Raw genomic sequence first — 21561 nt, 5'->3', positions numbered from 1 at the left:
GTATGTGTGCGAAGAAAGGTTGATCAATCGACTTGATACAAGTTTAATAGTAATAAAAACCAAGCCTTTTAAATTAGAGGGCGCTATTTAAGATTAACGGAGTTGAAGTGAGGTGTTTTCTCTGTTGTTTTCTAAGTTCTAATTTTAATGTAAAATACGTAACGCAAACGCAAAAATTACATTTAAATGAAGGGGGGAATTGCATTGCCAAGAAGAATAAGAAAGACTTAGAAAAATATCAATGAAAACCTTACTTCTTGACCATAAAGTGTGCTGAGAAGGTTGATCAATCGACTTGATACAAGTCTAATATTAATAATATATAAAAAAAACAATTAACAAAAGAGGGCGGTATTTAACATTAACGGTGCATAAAACTCAACACCAAGATGGCAGCCAACAGAGCAATGTTTACTTCATCACGACTGACGAGTTTTGTCTTCGTAAGTGCTCATTTAGTTAACCCTTTTCTTTAAATAAGTTTAGGTGAAATTCCACGGTATAATAACAGTGACGCGAAACTCATCAAGAAATGTTGTTATTTTATATAATAATTAATAATTAATTTATATCAATCAAATAGTTTTTGTTTAATTTTTTATATTTATTTATATAGGTTTTTTTTAGTCTGGTGTCATCATGTGTTGTGAATGAATGACATGAATGAATGTAATCGAAAAATCATCATGTTGTCTGATCATCAATTGACAAGTTATTCACGATCGATAATGCAAGCAAGTCACTCAAAAAAAAGAATAGATAATATCAATAATGTAGACGAGATTGGATGTCGAACAACTCGTCAATCGCATCGAACAACCTACAAATTCTAAAGCAAATTTTCAGTGGCACTAAATACCTACAACTAACGACCCCTCACTCCGAGTTAGCAAAGACCGGTAATATCTGCCACGTTGTCTTTGCGACGTACCTGGACGTTTCCATTATGCCCGGTAATTTCTAAGGGCTGGGTTGTATTTTTTTCTTTTTCGGTATACTATAACTTAAGCTGCTGGGTTTTTTTCTTGTAAATAACTAAGCCGCCCTCTGGAATTTTAAGTAACAATTTGAAGTTTCAATTCCATGAGAGGCACCTAAAATGGTAAATAATAATCTTGCATTTTGTACATCCAGAAAAAAGGCAGAAGTGAAAACTTTAAAAGGAAAAAGAATGTGACAAAATCTCAAAATTGGCAGAGGTGATCGAATATCCAGGCGGATGGGCCGGGCCTGTTCACATTAAAATCTCTGTCCGGGGACAGGTCCTACTACTTGCAGTCAACTCGCTTGTGCCGTCAACTTGCCATCAACTCAACCACTATGCAGATTGCAGTTATGGATTAGTCTTGACACAAGACGTCAGCGATCATTTAAAGCCATCGGACACTTTCGGTATTAAAAGTATTGTCCAAAGGCCCACACTTCGTGTATCACAACTGATATAAAAAATAACAAACCAGTGAAAATTTAGGCTCAATTGATCATCTTAGTCGGGAGAAAATAACTGGGAAACCCACCCTTGTTTCCGCACGTTTCGCCGTGTCATGACATGTGTTTAAAACAAATCCGTAATTCTCGACAATGCGAATTGATAATTGTTTTAATGTTTTCTCGAAAAGTAAAGCATTTCATGGAATAATATTTCAAGAGAAGTCTTTCACCATTACCTTCTGTAAACCCTGTAAGTAATTTGTAAATCTGTGAACTTTTTTTTTTTTTCTGTGCCGATAGTGTATAATGGCTTTAACACGAAGCGCAGTACATACTACTGACTACACTGGGCGGTACCAGTCATTGACATCTTGAGCCAAGAGTAATCCATATGCAGGAAAGCGGTCTCTGTTGCTTTGTTGTGCAAGCTCTGTGAAAAAGCAAGATGGTGGTCGATGGTTTTGCGGCTTCGAGTTAATTTTTTCATGAGAAAAAAACTAAATTGTTATACCAAAATGTAACCTAAAACTTATGAAAGTTCTCCTTTAGCTAATACTTAACAGTTCTATGCCTCTTTCATTGATTTTAAATGTATATTGGAGGAGTAAGTTTACTGCGAGTTTACGGTAAGTAGTAGGACCCCCGGGGACAGAACAACTTTTTGATGGTATTTGTTGAATTTAAGCATCAAGCAAGAGAAGAGTTGAGTACACTACAACAGGAAACTTTGGTTTCATGTGGCTGTTCACTAGTTTAGGCGATGATGGCCCTCCAAACTTGTTGGTCTTCCATTGGTGTATGCAGCTCCTTCTGTGCAGGCAAGAGTCCCAGCACCAGGTGTCAACTATAGGTGGTTTGTAGTCTGCCACAGGAACAGGCTTCCTAAGTGTGGCTTTAAGCAAATAAATGTTATGTCTTCCAGAAGAGCTTGCTTTCAATATCCTAAGGATCTTTTTATTTAATGACAACAGAGATGCAGCACTGTGAAACCATGTAGTCCTAGATTTGCTTCACTCAGTAATGAACAGAGAGAGCGTCTGGCTCAGGGGCCATCCCTTGGAGATTTCATCAGTGAGGACTTAAAGGCAACTGATACGGGAAGTGATGGTTATGATGGAAAACTGGTCAAAGAGAAGGGAATGAAAAGGTAACAGAGGTTGCTGTTAAATAAACAACTTTGGGTTTGTGTTTCTGTACTGATTCTTTTCATAAAAGTATCTTAAAGGCACTGGGGTTGATTTCACACAGAGTTAGGACTACTCCTAAACTTAGGACAAGTCCTAGGAGATATTAAACACTTAAGGCTAGTTTTAAGCTAGAATGAGTAACTCTTCCTTAATCAATATACTTAGACTACTGTATTTTATTATTTGAGTGAGAAACTACTTCTTTTTCAAAAACTATGTTACTTTAGAGGGAGCCGTTTCTCACAATGTTTTATGTTACCAACAGCTCTCCATTGCTCTTACCAAGTAAGTTATTATGCTAAAAATTATTTTGAGTTACTACAAATAGTGTCCAGTGCCTTTAATTTGTTCAGAACTTGTAAGATGTACATGTATTGGCGCAAATCATTTCAAAAGTGTCTAATTGTTTGATCAAACTTATATCAGAAAGTGGATACAGATACAATTTAGTGAGGTGTGTGTACACTAACACTGTCTGGTTTATTTTTTAGATTGAGGCTACCACCATGGTTGAAGACAGAGATTCCAGTTGGGAAGAACTACAACAGAATCAAAGAAAGTTTGCGTGGACTAAACCTTAATACAGTGAGCACTAATTTCAATCTTGTACATGTTGAGCAATCTTCACACAAAAGGAGTAATCGAGGACAATATTCATTGCAAAGTTTTCTGTGGAAGGTGCTGTTAAGTTTTTCTGAGAAGAGTTTGCATTGTATGTAAAACTGTCCATCTTTACTAGCTTTACAACCTGTGTCCTTAAGCAAGACACTTAACCATGATGCCTCGTCCTTCGGATGGCCTAAAAGTACCCAGTGGACTTACCAAAATGAGAAAGGGTTTGCCAAATTGGCTTTGATTGGTTTGATTGGCTGCATATTGCGACACAGCACCTTGTAAAATATTTCACAGTGCTATGTAAAAAGAGTATAACTCAGAATGCAATCGTAGTCCCACATACCTTGCAGGAAAATACTAGGTATTGAAGTGCCTTGAGCGTGACTGAGTGACAGATATGAGCACTATATAAGAAGCCAATATTTATATTATTTATTTAAATGTGGTAAATTTGACTTTAATATACATGTACATTGTTAAAAATATCCCAAAGGTTTGTGAAGAGGCAAGATGTCCTAACATAGGAGAGTGTTGGGGAGGAGGTGAACATCAAACAGCCACAGCTACTATCATGGTAAGGATGTGGAAGTGTTGTGGCCGAGCGGTTAAGAGCACCGAATTAAAACTCTGGTGTTTCTGATAAGCAGAGTGTGGGTTCGAATCCCCAGCCATGACACTTGTGTCCTTAAGCAAAACATTTAACCATTGCTTCGTCCCTCGGATGGGACGTAAAGCCGTTGGTCCCATGTGTTTCTGAGTGCGTGTTTCTGGCTGTGGCTGCTGTATGTGCCGTAGCACCTTGTAAACACTTAGAAGGTGCTAAATAATCGGGTCTCAGAATTCATCACTGCAATAACCTATCTTTCTGAAAGTTTGTATACTCAGCGCCTTGAGTACCTTGTTTGGTAGATACGTGCCCCCCCCCCCACCCAAATTCGAGCCCTGCACTAGCCAAATAATATGTTTGTACCATCATAGCAACCTTTGTTTTTAAGGCACAATAATGCCAATTGCCAATATAAATGATTCCAGTGAATGCATTTAAGTGGAAAGTTATTTGAAAATTATAATTGTTGTTTACAGCTTCTTGGAGATACGTGCACAAGAGGGTGTAGGTTTTGCTCAGTGAAGACTGCCAGAAAGCCACCACCTCCTGATCCTAATGAACCAGTCAACACTGCCAAAGCTATATCTGACTGGGGACTGGACTATGTTGTTCTTACATCTGTAGACAGAGATGGTAGAAACAAATCTCCCTTCATTTATTTATTGATTATTTTGATGTCATGTTGTATAATAGCTTGCATTGTTTAAGTGATATTCAGTTATATATGAAAAATGTTTTTTCCTCCAAACGAAAAATGGAGAAAAATTAAAAGGATGTTAAACCAGAGGATGTTGGTTCAAATCCCGCTCTAGGCGTTTTCTCTTTGTGCAACCCAAATCATCTCAAATTTCCCCATTCAGTTTCCCCTTGTGGTTTCTAACTTGATATTTGAAAGAACAACAGTCACACTCCTTTAAGGTGATCCCCTGGTTGCCTATCCCCATGTTTGTTTGTAAACTTTGGGATGATGACTGGCTACACATCAGGTAATAATTATGTGGCTGCTGACTTGCATCCCCGAAGAAAGATGTTGACAAAATAGAGAGACTACCAACATAGGGCTGAGATCAGTTGGTAGAGGGCCACCACATTAAACCAGAGGTCATTGATTCAAACTCAGCTAACTTTTTCGTTGTTCAACCCCAACTTACCCACTCAGTTTCCTTTGTGGTTTATAAACCTATAAGGAACACGTTGCCTTGGATCGGTCGAGTTGGTATTGGAAAAGCGTTTGTAACTGTTTGTTACAAATTGCATTATGGGTAGAAAGATGTTGTAAAAGTAGAATACAATGGTCCACACAAACATTTTCCTTTTACCTTGTCGGCTAACACGGTCGGCCAATTATCAAATTTTTGACTTCCATAAATGGCATTGTGTTCCTTTAAGTAGAATATATTAAGACAGTTATACTTTGAATTTCCTGGTATTAGTGACGAAAAATTTTTGTTCCTAGATTTGCCAGATGGAGGCTCAGCCCATTTTGCTCAGACTGTCATAGAACTTAAGAAGAGGTAAGTGTTTAGAAGTAAATATGGTTTAAAAAGGTATACAGTTAGACATTGTTTCCAATGTTTGGTTATCTTATCCTACAATTTAGAATGTATAATTGCATGTTACACATTAATTGTGCAGAAGCAAAATGGTTTCAATTTTATGGTCCCGATTTCATAGAGCTGCTGAAGTAGAAAGCTGCCTAGCAAAAACAATTGGGGAACCAGTCACTAATGCTGTGAATGACATAGCCATTTGACTGGTAACCTTTGGTGGTAAGCAAAGTTGTTTTGTGCCAAGTTTAATTTTGTGCTTAAGCAGCTCTGTAAAATTGGTTTTGGTAATTCAATACAATTAAATGTTTAACTTTTGATCATCATCATCATCTAGTGTAAGATGTAGCCCTCTTCTTGCCATTCATTTCTATTTCTTGCAGTTCTTGTCCATGCTGTTCCTGCATATACCCTGATTCCATCTCTCTATATTCTTCTCTGTCTACTCTAACTCTTTTCCTTTTCCCTGTCTGCCAATCCATTATTTTTGTATGTTTAAATTATTGCCATTATTCTTAAACTCTTGATCACAGCACTGGACAAATTGTTAACTGATACTACAGTCTTCATTAGCAAGATGACCCAGTATATATCTGTAACCTTGCCGACGCGTGATCCCAACACCACATCTTAGACCATCCCTGAACCAGGACAGGGGTTGGTGCAAACTCCCAGGAGTCTATAATGCGGTGTTAGAATCACGTGTCTACAAGGTCACTTATTTTACTTCCAGGTCATCCTGCTGGATCTAGATATTAATTCTCAACGTTCTAATTAGAGCCAAACGAGAGAAGAACATGATAAAGAAATTTCAATTTTAGATGTGGGAGGTAAACCACGGAGAAATGTTCCAGGAAAAACCCACTTGGTCAAGTAGGGACTGAAACCACAATCCACGTTGTGCCCCGGTGGGACTCGAACCAGGGTCTCCAGAGGTGGAAGGTGAGGCAAGACACCACTACACCAACCTGACCGCCCTGATGAAGACCGTAGTATCACAGATCAGAAATGTTTCCAGTGTTGTGATTAAAAGTTAATCATTAGTTGTAATGAACCATTATGTTTATGTAAGGACTAATGTTGTAGAACAATACATGTAAATATGTAAATAGATGGATGGAACTCATTAACTTTGTATTGATTGTATGGTTAACAGGAGCTCCATGTTGGTCGAATGTTTAACACCAGACTTCCGTGGGGATATGGAAGCCGTAGCGAGGGTTGCTCTGTCTGGTCTGGATGTGTTTGCTCATAACATCGAAACTGTGGAGAACCTTCAAATGTAAGTTCAGCTTATACTATGAGCAAGTTCGAGTGTGCACTAAGGTTAACTAAAGGTTTACCATTTTAACTCGAAACCCAGGCTGGTCGACCATTGGTTGACTACTGCCGTCGACCATTTTGGAAACAGCCTCATGACCATGGTTTCTTCACTGGTCCCAATAGCATGTTCCATGCCAATATGTGTAAAGCGCAGAGGGAATCCAGGAACACTATAGCGGAAACATGGAAGGCAATAGAATGTTCAATTCTGTGGTACCAATGGTTGACTAGACTTCCAAAGGAGTCGTTCAAGTGAGCACATGTAAGTTGCTGGTCATTAGTTGACTAAATGTGCGCGCTCAAACTTGCTCTATATTGTAGCTAGATAAAGTCTGTCCTTAGCCAATATCACTCATCAGGCTGGTATTTATCTGGTTTCCTTGGCACTTATGACTAAGATGGTTCTATTCCCCCGGACAGGATGCCAGTCCATCAAAGGTTACTCCCCAGCACTTGCCTGTACCCATTTGTACTCCCGGGTTGAGCAAAGCAATTATGATAAAGTACCTTGTGACTGACCGGGCTAGTGTTGCCACTGACCAGGCTAGGATTCTAACCCTCATTTTGTAGATTATAAAACTTGAGTCCACTGCCCTAGACTGCTCAGCCGAAACCTCACACATATGTAGCCCAGAGCTCAAAAGGTGATAGCGCCCTCAAGGCTGGAACAGGTGATAGCGCCCTCAATTGACTGGAGATGTCCAGGCCATGTGAGAGTGTTTGATGACAGACATGTTTGTTGTTATGCATGTCATGTAAAAGTTTGCTCATCATTTTGTTTTTTGAAATATAATAGTTGAGGGAGAAATAATAACCTCCTGTTAGCAGGTTTTGTGTTCCCGCAAACCAGTAAAGATTTATTGGCAGTTGTTGGCTCTCAGATCTCAGATCTACAATCTTAGATCTTCTCTATGAATAATCAGCTTTCTCAAGTTGAATAAACTCTAAACTGTTGGAGTGTTGGTACTTGGTGACGAATGAAACTGCGGACCTTCCACATCTGGACTCGCTGTCTGCTGGACTGTGGAATGCGTGGACTGCTGGACTGGGTCTAGACGTACTACCTAGCTGCAACAAGTTTCCCCGGGACTTCTGAACTATTTGACCTACTGCGTACCTACATCTGTACATGTAGCTGCAAGGTGTCGAGTGGAGGAGGAATTACAGTGCCCGTATCCTTGATATTAATCGCGGAATTGAACTCGTGAACTGATAAATCGGATATTAATCGCGGAATTGAACTCATGAACTGATAAATCTAGGACCCTAGTGTTTTGAGATTGTTTATTACTATTAGCCAATAGTTAGTATACAGCTGTTAGAGTTTTATTGCAGTTTGCAATTTTTTTTCTAAAAGTTAAAGTTTGTTTAATATCTTGACGAAGAAAGAGCTGTGAAGAGCATTAAAAGTGGTTGTTTAAAAGTTTAATTCTTTTGCACTGAGTCAGTTCGTGTGTGTGTTACACATATTGTAAGAAAGCAATCACTAATGCATTTACTGATTTCTCATTATGTTGATAGAATTAAGTATCCATTCAAATGACATGTATCATTTTGAAGTATTCTGAGCAGTCCTTAAATTGTTTGCAAAATTTGAATAAGTGAAAGGAGGCACTCAAAGTTTTTTCAATTTGGTTTTTGTTCCAGTTTTGTGCGAGATCCCCGAGCAAACTACAAGCAGTCTATGTCGGTGCTTGCTCATGCCAAGAAGGTCCACCCTGATGTTATTACTAAATCCTCCATTATGTTAGGCATGGGGGAGAAAGATGAAGAGGTCTTCCAAACAATGAAAGGTAAATACACCAATTACCAGCAGCTGAAAATCAATTAAAAACAAAGATTCAATGTAATCCTCTTCTTTTAACAAAAAGACAAAGGTGTTGATTCCGGTGTTACATAATAACCCCCACACAAAGGCAGAATTCATTATTACTAGAGGTCTTCCAACTCAGGCCTGTATGCTTGGTTTTTGAAAAAGCAAGAGCACCAAAGCATTTTCTCCCTGGTAAAGGGCACCCTTATGAGGGACATGTATATTTCTACGGGAACATTTCAAGGGCACCAAAGCAATGACCAGGTCGCATGGAGGCAACCGCCTTCATTGCCTCTGTGAAGTATCAGGCCTGTAACTACACTAATGTTAAGAAGTTCACTCAAGCAGCCAGTGCCCAATTTCATGGCTCTGGTTACTTTCGAATTCTTCACTTACAATCACCATTCTCCGCTTATTGAGTAAGCATCAAATTTCTGGGCTAACTATGTAAGCCAAGAAGAGCTAGTAACGTTGAGTACACAGGCACATCAGCACAAATTCTCTGCAAACCTGTGAAATACACTTGACGTAAGCACAAAATTCCTTACTTCTGCAAGTGCTGATTCTTGCTTACAGTAAGTAGAGCCATGAAACTTGGCCCAGTTTAGTTTATGCGTATGTGTTGAACAAATACTCGAATTTGTAAAACAGTGACAAGCTGGAGCATTACTATTCAGTAGATTATGTGATAAGGCTTTCACACACATGTTGTACGGAACTAGTTATAACCCATGCCGCCATCTTCAATGCTAGCACTTCCGTTAAACTTCAATAATATTAAGATGGTGAAGTCATAATGGGATGATTCCCAAAACTACATGCAATTAAATCCTCTGTCATTGTGATGTGAGCTTTGCATTCTTCCAAGGTACTCAACTTTGTAAACATTAACAAGCTTGGGCATTACCATTCAGTAGATTATGCGATAAGGCTTTCACACACATATTGTATGGAACTAGTTATAACCCATGCTGTGGCATTGCACTCAATCTCAATGCTAGTACTACCTCTTGTTAAACTTCAATCATATTAAGATGGTGAAGTCATAATGGGACGATTCCCAAAACTACGTGCAATTAAACCCTGTCATTTTGAGCGGTGCATTTTTCCAAGGTACTCAAACATTGACAAGCCAGATTATTCAGTAGATTAAATGAAAAAGTTATTACACAAAAAGTGTAGGCCTACACATGCCTTGGCATTGCACTGCTATTTAGGATGGTGGAGTCATAACAGGATGATTTCCAAAACTACAAGCAAATGGATCCACTCTCATTTAGAGCTTTGTATTCCTCCATTCAGGAAAATTCTTCCCTTTCACCTTGACAGGACTATTTTTCTTGGAATTGCTGGAATCATTTCTTTGAGAGAATCATGGGCACGCAGAAACCCTTAAGACTGGTTCATACTTCTTGCGAATGCAAAGCGAATTTTGACACAACATCCCTGTTTTCACCGTGAATATTTCGTAGGAGTTGAGCACATTTCAACTGATGTTAATTATTCGTACGAGTTTGTGGCGTCAAAATTTGTATTTATTCGCAATCGCAGGAAGTATGAACCAGGCTTTACCTGACAAATCCTAGAGGACAAAGATTCTCTTTGAAGCAACGAGATTTGTTGTTTTTTTCTATCAAGAAAATACCATACTCAAGCTCCATATATTACAATATCTCGGCCGTCTCGATGAGATATGGCCGCCAATAAGGTCCATAGCCGGAAGAAAGGCTGGATTTTGTTTGCTCAGACTTACCTTACTTTACCTGAAACTCAATTAAAAACAAAGATTCAATGTAATCCTCTTCTTTCAACAAAAAGCTGAGGTGTTGATTCGGGTGTTACATAATAACCCCCACACAACAAAGGTAGGATTCATTATTATTAATGACCACCATCTGTCCTGTATTTGTTGGTGAAACGCTGGCTGGCATTGCATCGAGATTGATTGCGTGGGCAGTAATTTAGTTGTGTTCCTGTATGTTATTCTTTGTGTGGTAGTGACTAGGGTGTATTGCAGTCTTAGAAACAAGTTTATGAATGTGTAGATTGTGATAATTTTGGTTTTCCCCTTACGTGTAAGCACGGTATAATCGGTACTTTCACGAGTCCCTGTGAAAACAAATTACAGGCATATTACTCTGGTGGGATTTGAACCCACGACCTTTGCAATTCTAGAGCAGTGTCTTAACGACTAAACCACAGAGTTTGCCCGTTAGCTTGAGGCAGTTTGAATTCTTTGGTTTGAAACATAGGACTCGGAGAAAGTACACAGTGCTAACACATTGGTTTAAGGGTAAAACCAAAATTATTATTCTTTATCCCTAATGCAAATTTCCATCTATTTAATATATAGATTGTGTTGTGTTTATCATTGTGGTGATCTATGTTTCAGATTTAAGAGCAGTAGGTGTGGAATGTGTTACCCTAGGCCAATACATGCAACCCACAAGGAGGCATCTCAAAGTCTCTGAATACGTTACACCAGACAAGTTTGCCTACTGGGAGAAAGTTGGCAATAAACTGGGCTTTGCTTACACAGCCAGCGGTCCCCTGGTGAGATCATCATACAAAGCAGGTTAGTAAAGGGTCAATGAGAGGTCACATTGAAATGACCTTCAAAAGTATTTTGTTTTTTTATTTACAGGCACTGGACACATTTGGTAATTACTTAAAACTTTATTAGCACAAAAATTTACTTGGCAACGAGCAATTAGCCATTTTGAGATATGGGTTATACTATGACACTGCTATGGTTTAGGTTCATTTGTCTTTATACGGCCAAACTAAACAGTGCACTCCTATAGTGTCCACCATATCTCAAAAAGGCTTAGATCTGTTGATAGTATTGAACAATGTGAAAAATTACTCCCTTTGAAGTAACATAGTTTTTGAGAAAGAGGTTATTTCTTAATTAAATGTCTGAATCTGAGAAAGACTTCACGCCTGAAGCCTTTCTCATGGATCTGAAAGCACACATATTTATGCAACAAGGTTTATTTTCTTTCATTATTTGTGTGTAGCTATGATGACCAATTGAGCCTAAATTTTCACAGATAGTAATTTGATGCATACATGTATGTTGGGATTCACCAAGTGTGACTGCTGGTCTTTGACAATTATCAAATATGCCCAGTGCCTTTACTTCCTGTTTTTGCTTTGTAAACTCTAACTAATGAATCAGTAGCTCCTGCTTTAACTATGGTTGATACAGTATAATGCCCTTAGTAGGGTGTTTTTGACCAACAGGATAAGAGCACCAAACTCGCTGTTCAGCAGAGTATTGGTTCGAGACACTTTACTATAATTGCTTCTCTCCGCCCAGTGGTAAATGGATACCTGTGAAGGCAGAGATGGTTCTTGTGATTTAGCTTAGTAGCGCATTGTTGCACAGGCTTTAAACTCTCCCTTTAAACTCCCCCAGGGAGCTGAGATGGTTTAAGGAATGATTTTAGGCCCAGGTACCAGGGGTAATGTTGTTGGAAGTGCTTCGAGACACTCTTCAGGTGTGAAAAGCGTTATATAAAAACTGGTTACTTATTTTAGTGTAGTCCACTGATGTGTGAAGTAACTGTGTTTTACTATTGTTCATTGCAGGTGAATTCTTCTTGAAGAATCTATTGGAGAAGAGGAGAGAATCAAATGACAGCCCATCAACCAGTTAACCCTAAAGTTCATTTAAAGTAAGCACTTTAAATAATTTACAAATCCCAAAAAGCTTTTATTCTAAAAAATTACTGGAAACAATTCCTTGTGTTTTTCTTTGCCCAATGAAATAAAGCTATTAAAAGTTTCTATGGCATCCCGAACAAAGGTATTGACAAAATAGGGAGACTGCCAACTTAGGACTAGATAGCTCAGTTGGTAGAGCGCCGGCACGCTAATCTGGAGGTCGTTGGTTCAAGTCAAGTTTCTAGTTCAGTAAACATATTTTAACAGACTCTCTTGTCAGTTGACTTTTTTATGAGCCCCGCCATTTAAAATTTATTTCAAACTAGCTCAACATTGTCAAAGACGAACGTAAGTAGGCCAAGTATTGCCATATATACGTGTCTGTACCTCAATTCGAGCAAAGACATATATTTTGGGCAGTGAATTTAATACAGCGGCTACTTCTGCCTTCAGTCAAAATGACAAGGATAGCAATCGAGATCTGCCCTATATAAAGATTACTATAGTAGGGGAGTATTGCCATCAACATTCTAATAGCTTGACCATGGAGTGTTGATGAGCCTCCTACTGCCTGGTTACAGATTGCGTTATAAATCATGATTATCCAGGGTTAGTGCTTATGACGCATGAACCTTTTATCATGACTACAACTTGCATTCAAGCTTTTATTTTAAACAACCTAGTGATTTATAATTCTTTAAGATTGGATGGATGGAATAATTAAGTTTTCTGACATTACAATAGTATAATGTTCTTGTTTATATGAAGTGCTAACCCACATTGCATCACCGGCCTGATACTTCACCAAAGCGATTGCCTCCGTGCCCCTTAGTCATTGCCATGGTGCTCTTGAAATGCTCCAGTAGAAATTTACAATTACCTCATAGGGTGCCCTTTACATAGCCCTTTGCATCACTCGTGTTTTATGTGTTGTTTTTGGCGGAGAACCAGTTAGCATAAACATGATGAAACATTTGTATACAACATGCATGCACACTGATGATTAAGAATAAGCCGGGTGCTAATTTATTTTTTCCAAAGACAATTAATCTTGAGATCTGGAAAGTTGCAGGTTTGCAAACAAAGGAGACAATTTTGAGCTTGAAATTCACTACATGTACTACTTTGTTTCTTCATGGGTGCAGTTATATATATTCATCAATCATTTTAGTGACAGTGGCAGTTAAAGTGTTTCATTGAGATTATGCTTTGCCTCTGGGGATGTTTTTCAATTATTTTTACATTACTGAATGAGTGGTGCTCAGTGTAGTTCAAGCATTTCAAGGTACTTCATGCAGACCCAGCCATTCTATGCTGTATATTATCTTTATCATTGTGAAGTAGGCATTGGCAATTCCTTCAGTTCTGAAAGGTTATACTAACACTTAGAAGTATTGGTTGTTTGTACAGAAACAAAAACTATATGGGATTTGAGGCATTGTGGTGAGGTATCAATATGTATTTGGTAACAACAATTACGATATTCCATGGTTGCTGAAGATTTTAACTCACATCCACATAATATGGTCTTTAAACAATTATGGCATCAATATATTTAAAGAGAGATTAATGAAATATAAAGTGGAGATTGTAAGGGCTTGAAACAGCTTAGAAATTTTGAAGTTTTGGAGTTGAGTACCTAGACTCATTTAGGAATTGTTTTGAAATGGTCATAACAAATTGTTTCAAACTCACATACTGCAGGTTTTGGAGTTTAAACTAGTTGAAACAAACTAAAATAATTTTATTTTAAATGGCCTGACAACATCCTTTAAATACAAAACTACTTTTCAATATATTGTTATATAATTTAGCGAATGTTTGCTTATACAGTTATATCTACTATAAAAAAAACAAATTAATAAAGTTCAGTGAAACGAATTTACTTTGTTTCCCTTTTCAGCTGAAAATTTACCATTTGTTTGCTTCTTTGAATATTGTATGAATGGTATTGCCATTGACTTTTAATATCTAAAGCTCAGTGGAACTCAGTGGAACTAAAATATGCAATACTTCAGTCTAGTTTACTGTATACATGTTATATATAAAAACTAGAGGGCGCACGAGTGATGCTTCGTGCACAAACGCCACGGGACCGCAAGATGACAAGTGCCTCATTCTGCACGCGCGTTGAATATGAAATACACGTTTGAGGTTTTTTTTATTGAACGCTCATGCGATGCTGTTTGTTCAACTTACAAAATGGCCGCACAAACACACGCTGTGAGATGCCAGTTTTGTCAACTTAGAAAATGGCCGCCTGCGCGCATGCCGGAGCGCGTATATAGGCCAGTGCCCCCTCTAGTTCTTATATATAACTCTATGACTGTGTATACCATCATTCGAAAAATAGGGATGGGCACAAAGGGTTATACATCACTAACCATGGTGTAAAGCTTTCATAGCGTCCAGGCAATGCTTGCATTTGAATGTTATTAAAAATTAAAGAAGGTCAACCTGTATACCAATGCAATATTCATACACATTTTAAATAATTCAATGACTATCAAGTGATAGTTTTAGTCTGATTAGTAAAAACAAACACTAGATGTCCATAGTTCTTAGAGTAGATTGAAAGTAAAATGGTTGTGTTCATAATCATATTTCTATCGTTAAATCATTCTTAGGAGACATTTGCATCCTGCATGTCTGTCAAGATTAATAATAGCATCACGTCCATAGGGAAGTTCACCAACCTCCTTCTAATTGAAATCAAGTCCATTATTAATGTCAAGGAGAATGGATGGTGCCAACTTTTGTGCCAGTATGTCATGGTCAAGACGCTACAGATCTGCCACCTTGGTGTATCATGGTCCCTTGTTGCATCTAGGAGTATAACTTAGGCATCCATAGAGTGTCTTAAGATGAGTAATGGATGATGATGATGCTGCTCAGCTGTGTATCGGATGTCATCAACACTTCTCTTTAACCTCTTTATTTCACTTGCAGTAGCCTACCTACCTGACCTTTCTGTGATGGTATTCTCCATATTTCGCAATTTTTGATTTGTTCACTTGTGTTAGAACATCAGACAATCTACTTCATTTGCCAATTTCAAAACTTTGCTTACATATCACCTTCTTTTGAAAGTAAAGCCTATTGATTGATTGTTGATTTGTATAAGCTCAAAAGTAGAAAACGTCTCGGCTCATGAACTATCTAAGTATTGACCAATAAAAGGATGGAGTTATCGAACAAAGTGCACAGCAATCGAGATAGTACAAGTTGACTTAGTCCAGACGTTTAACTTATTTCAAAAGGTCCTTTCTTCTTCACCGAAACGAACTACTTTAGCTGTTTTTGAACTGTTAATTTCGTTTGTACCATAGTTTTCTGTTGTTGAACTTCATTCCAACATACTGATCAAATGTTTGAAATGTTACACCACCAGTTCTTGTCAGAATGACAACTCATTTATGAGATTTGTTTATGCGAATGCACGGCGTTACCTCAAATATTACCAGATTTCAATGTTTATAACAAACATAAAAAGCAGTGCGGTTCTGGTTGTTGAAATAATAGTATGATTTTCAGCTTTTCAGAACAAATTATTATTAAAAAAAACATACTGTCTTGCATTCCCGAAGAAGTTAATGCTCGGGGCGTCTTAGGAGACAACCTGTCTGCTTACATTAGCGATACAAGACATTGTCAGCTTTGATTCTCCAGACTGTCTCCTCTTCCCATTTTCATTTCTATTGATTGATTCTTCGTATCATCGTTCACTATTAAGGTTTATTTTTGTCGCTGTCTTCTCTTGATGGAAAAGAGCAATCTCGTCTCAAACAAAAGGTCATAATAATTGTAATTAGAAATATTTTCCACAACGGTTTCTTTGCACCACGGTGAATGAAGAATAGTGCGAAATGGCAGTTGAGGAAAATGTTACCATGATGATTGGAAAATGATCGGCTTGAAATGTCCCCTTTGCTTGAAGAATAAACATCATCGGAAGAACACTAATATCCATCGATGCATCGTGAGATGATTCTTTGGTCAAAAAGGAACACTTCACATAGGTTTTGACTTCCATAAACACTGAAAGGAACATTACAGAGTGGTAAGAAAACAAATCGTGAAGATCACAGATTTACATGAAACTTACATGGTCTAATAATGATCATTTGAAAGTCATTTGAAATATTTCTGTCTGAAATGTCATATTAGTCGATGATGAGAAATAAATCAAACTAATTTCCCGTTTGGAGTTTATCGCTCAGTGAGCGTTTTCTTAACTTTTGTCTTGAACCGATGTCATTCAAAAATGTGTAATCGGTTTTCACTTTTTTTTTCTCGTGACCCAGATAGCCGATCGATCTCAAACTTCTAAAGATTGTCAGTTTATGTATAACTATAGTGGATTGCATTAAGTGCTTACGAGACATGGCAGCAACAAATTGTAATGTTCCTTTTAAAGAAAAATAAACAGATGCGCTAGCTTGTTGTTGAATGATGTACGTTCGTGGTTTCTGCAACATTGTCCTTATTAATGCGTCTTAAGTTCTACCCTCCGGCAACATTTCTAAGACAGATTGGGCCCCATGCCCTTATCACAGCCTGCCAGTGAGCTTGCATTATGTTATTCATCATTTGATTCTGCATTGATATATAATTCGGCAATATCCATTTAAGCTGCCATGCATGAAATGATCGTCAAGCAATTTACCGAGGTCTCCCGAAAAGGTACTTTGTTGACTATGAATTATTCATGACGTGATCAATTGGAATAAATTTACATACGCAATGTAATGATGCACAAATCATTTAATGCACCATGTTGATCATAAGGAAAATGTACAACAAACAATATTATTTAATAGGTAAACTTGTTGTTCTATGATGCAGATAATTCACATAATAAGATGGAGAACAAAAAGTGTGCAGTCTTGCAATGAAAAACATAAATTTCACCAAACAAATTAATAGACTCTCGAAAACTTCTAAACTAATGGTTACAAAATGCCGCATGAAATAAACCAAAGCAAAGTGGTATGGTACATCATAAGTATACAGTGGCTTTAGTATAACATCCACCAACTCGGAAACATCAATTATTGATGTATCTGAGTTGGTGGGTGTTGCTTAGCCACTGTACACTTATGATGGTGCGGTCATCTTGTACACGGTCGTTCAAACAAACAAAATATGATTTCCTGCCAGCAAAAATGAACTTACTTCACCATTTGACCATGGTTTGACGTGATATAACAACCTTTAATCTTCGTTATCCATGACCCGTTAAAAGTGGACTCATAAAAGTTATTACATGTATTTAGAAAGTATAATAATTATTTGTTGATTGTGGTGGATATGAAAACAATTAACCACCGTTAATATGCTATTTATCTGCAAGGTCTGAATTTGTTGATTTAGCCGTACGCAGCGATGTTGTTATTTTTGGTCAAATCACAGCATGCAGGCATAACAACAACCCAAAGGCACACGGCACACAATATTAATCATAGCGAGAAGGGAATAAAACAAATTGAGCCAGAACAAATGAGCGATTTATGGGGAAATCGAATTGGGTTTTGTCTGGGGGAAATGCGGTGTCTGCCTTATATTACATTGCAGAGGCCTCTTTCGTCTGTTGGGGGCTAGCCGGCTATGAGCCCCCCCCCCCCCCCCCCCCCCCCCCCCCACCACCACCACCACCACCTTCTCTTCTCCCCATATGCTGGGATCATTAGCTTGCTCGTCAACGCACGTACCTCCATTGGGTTATTTTGGAAAAATATTTACGGGCCCCTGCGAATATAATGATTGATTGATCGTTTACTGCAAGTTCTGTACAGCACTGTTTCGCTGTATTTTTTATGTCACAATAATATGCAATGTCAATTAGGTCCTACCAGTAAAAATGGACTCTTTAAGTGCACCTGTCGTTCAGTATTTCTTGCCTGTACACTTTAGTTGTAATTGTTTTCAGCTAAGGGCAATTTCTCATTCCAACTTCAAATCCAGGAAGCAACCATTAATTCTGTGAACCTTTTAATAATTATGGGATGTCCTTAACCTGTCTGTTGTACTGTGGTGAAACTAACATATCATTTAAATTTAGCTGCAAGATTGGGAGTACTTTATATAATGAAATGAAATGTTTAGGGGAGTTCGCTTTAATATACGGTCGAAAATGCTTCACTCTACAAAAGGCGAATTAGTGAGATTGTAGACACTTTTGTAATGACGTTGGTAAATTTGTTTTTATTAAGAAGACTGTGAGATAATATGAATAACCATAATATGGAACTTGATTTTTGATCGCAAGGAATTACATACATATTATTGTACTTCTCAATGTTGGTTTAAATGAGATGAATTTATGCCTCTAATTATATTCAGTTAAATCAATTATAATGCAGGCATATTGCCCAGAGATCTATATAACCAATTGTTACACTTTACAAATTTAATACAAAGGCGGATTGTGTCACTTTGTTGATGAGGGTTTTGTGTTTATACAGCTCATTGCATTTTCCATTAGTTGATTGTAATGGACTTTGGCTCCGGTCTCAATTACATACGGTGTTATTGTAATAGGTAATAAGGCGCAAGTCTCTCATGGGATACGGTAATCTAAGATGACTCAAAGACAATGGTTACACAATAAAGTAGAGTAACAATAATGAATGTTTTAAACGCATTTCGAAAACGCACTACGGGTACCTTTCAAGCAGATAGACCTTGGTAACAATTCAAGTATACAGTTTATAAACAACTTTTATTTCGTTATTTTTCAGTTTGATAGGCTGTTCTTATTAATTAAGTGTTGAAAGTTTAGGCTTGAGGTGACCATGTAAAAACTGTCTGTGCGTATAGTGGTGGCTTAGCCCTGTACAGGACTCTTCCTCTGTAGTACAATACGAAAGTGTAAGTCCACAGGGCTAAGTGTGGCTCTGAGAAGAGCAGGTTATTACTCGGTGCTCGACGTTTCGGTCAGTGTGCTCTGATCGTCTTCTGGAGAAAGTTTTCTTCTGTTTTTAAAGTTTATTGTTTTATAAACCTTCATTCCATACCTTTTGTGTCGGTTATTTGGTCATGTAAATGGCGACTAGTCCCTTTGCCTAACTGTCTGTCCTTGAACGTGCATGCACACCATGGTATAGACGTAAGCCTCCACCTGCTGACGTTGAAGCAGTAATATTGTGAGAAAGCCGGCGTAAATGTTTAAAAATGGACTCCTGTTCTGTGGCCGAACCTGGCTGGTCACATCGTTGCAATCCAAATGTCTGGCGGAATGCATCACGGTATTGAGTACTCATGCAGGTATATACGAAAGGATTAATAGCAGCATTGATGTAAGACATAATCCTGGCTGCAGATATAAGGCTATTACGGGTATCCTCATGCAGGATAAAACGCTCTCGTATGAATCCAATCATATAAAATAAACTCATAATTTCAAAAGGGGCTAAACATACGAAGAACACAACCCCATTAACGATTAGCATGACAGCTATTTGGTTGCGCTGACGTATATTTATTCTCCTCCTACCTGTGACACTTGTGTCTTCGATAACTTGGGTGATACCAGATATGATGCGGCAGTAGAGATAGACATTGATTGGGAAAATAAGGATGAACGGTATTGCCTGGGCACCAGCTCCATAGATGATAGTCCATTCCTTAACTGGTCCACAGTAGGCAAATTCATTGGGCCATTTCTGGTATGGCATCTTGGAAGGCCAGCTTGAGCAAATGACCACATAATCCATGGTACAAGGGATGAATGTTAGGGCAATACAGAAAGCCAAGATCCATGATGCAGCCAGAAGGCGGACAAACACACGTCGACGGGAGTCACCGAGGGCTCGATGAGCTGAACATACCGCATAGAACTTCTGGAATGATACCAAAGTGATGTCAGCCAGGGAGAACAAGAATGCTGTATCACTGATGAGATAAATAATGATACACCCTGCCCTACCCAGGGAACTGTCATCAATGGAAATTGGGCTTTGGGAATACTTCCATATCTTACTCCCAGCAGATCCCAGAAGGAAAAGCACATCAGCTATGGCTAAGTTGGTCAGGCAATAGTTCGTTGATGTCCGCATTCGCTTTACACAGTATACCACATAGAGAAACGCAAAGTTACTCAAGATACCAAGTCCTAATATCACTGGTAATAGCACTCCATTTATCACTCTGTCGGTTTCCGCATACTCGAATATTTTCGTCTCCGATTCAGAGAAGTTCATTGGGAGATCACATTTATCGAGAGATCCATCTAAGCTGCTGTACTCATTGTACTCTGACTTGCCAAACGACATCGAAGAGATATTCATTGCACTTTTAGGCGAAGTTTAGCAGAAGAAGAAACAAGCTCTGTTCTCCTTCACACCTTTATCTCAGTCATAGAGCGAGAGTTAAACAAAATCGGCTCATTATTCGGATGGGAAAAAAATCATAGGCCCCTTAACTTCAAAGTTTCGTTCCCCTTGCTGCAACAGACTGTTTTAGCTAAATAGTTTCTGTAACTTAGACAACGTCTTCAATGTAAGCGTCAAATATCCCAAACTGAATTTCCTGGAAGATGTATTATCTCCAGCACGCTGTAAATCAGGGCCTCATCACTCGGTGCATTTCATTGATTCTTGGAGTCCACGTGACCGAGCACACACACTGACTTAATGAGTAAACCAGTCGATGATGTTCTGTTGATTATAATTCACTTGTTGTGGGGGTGTGTGTGTGTGTGTGAACATTGTCACATAGAGGCGATATTGATGGTTTACACAGGTTGCCTTGTGTAATATGAAATCCAAGTTGAACTGTATGTCTGGCACTCGGAGTCAAATTCTTCTCCACAGGATAATATATCTAGATTTACTTATGGCGGTTTGGTTTAGGCAGAAACATGATTACACGATGGTGGACACCCTCATGGTATTCTGAGCATGATTTCACGGGTGATCATCAAGCTTTATTTATAACACACCCATATGTCTCCCTCCATACATTACGTTTGCTGCGTACGTCTGCATCCGGCAAATTAATCATTCATTGGTTTGCATAACCTGTCAGTCGGCCAATCATGGAGCGGTATTTGCGATCACCTCCCTTTAGAGCTTTAATGAAACTGAGATTACGAGCGCCAAAGGTAAGGCAGTAATTACCAACCATCTCAGAGAACATCAAAGGCAAAGTTTTGTTTCTCAAACATTGATCGGCTTTATTAGTGTCTCCGGTGTGTTTTTTTCCTCCATGGTTTAAGGGAATTCCGTCCGCCGGAGATTCTTTCCCCCATACTGGGAAATACCATGGCAGACAGAGGAGGATTCAAAAGAGGGCACTCTCGGGGGGGGGGGGGGGCCGAATCTCCCTCGAGTGGCTCCGGGCTTCGTTTGATGGCGGAAACACCTTGCA

The 21561-nt window shown here is 38.5% G+C and overlaps 2 protein-coding genes across 2 annotated transcripts; one reads left to right on the top strand and one right to left on the bottom strand.

Moving 5' to 3' along the window:
* Positions 1-379: 379 nt before the first annotated feature.
* Positions 380-12774, top strand: LOC117305523 (lipoyl synthase, mitochondrial-like). The gene is made up of 10 exons (XM_033790392.1): positions 380-443; positions 2403-2578; positions 3110-3203; positions 3727-3807; positions 4317-4473; positions 5297-5354; positions 6544-6669; positions 8358-8503; positions 10916-11098; positions 12118-12774. Exons 1-10 carry the CDS (start codon positions 390-392, stop codon positions 12183-12185), a joined length of 1143 nt encoding a protein of 380 aa, XP_033646283.1. The 5' UTR covers positions 380-389; the 3' UTR covers positions 12186-12774.
* A 6348-nt stretch (positions 12775-19122) lies between these two features.
* On the bottom strand, positions 19123-20939 carry LOC117305521 (neuropeptides capa receptor-like). The gene has a single exon (XM_033790391.1). The coding sequence runs from the start codon at positions 20478-20480 to the stop codon at positions 19257-19259; it is 1224 nt and encodes a 407-aa protein (XP_033646282.1). The 5' UTR covers positions 20481-20939; the 3' UTR covers positions 19123-19256.
* Positions 20940-21561: the final 622 nt, after the last annotated feature.

This window comes from Asterias rubens (assembly GCF_902459465.1).
Source record: "Asterias rubens chromosome 8 unlocalized genomic scaffold, eAstRub1.3 super_scaffold_89, whole genome shotgun sequence".
Lineage (NCBI taxonomy): Eukaryota > Metazoa > Echinodermata > Asteroidea > Forcipulatida > Asteriidae > Asterias > Asterias rubens.
This window is presented reverse-complemented; position numbering and strand designations above follow the sequence as displayed.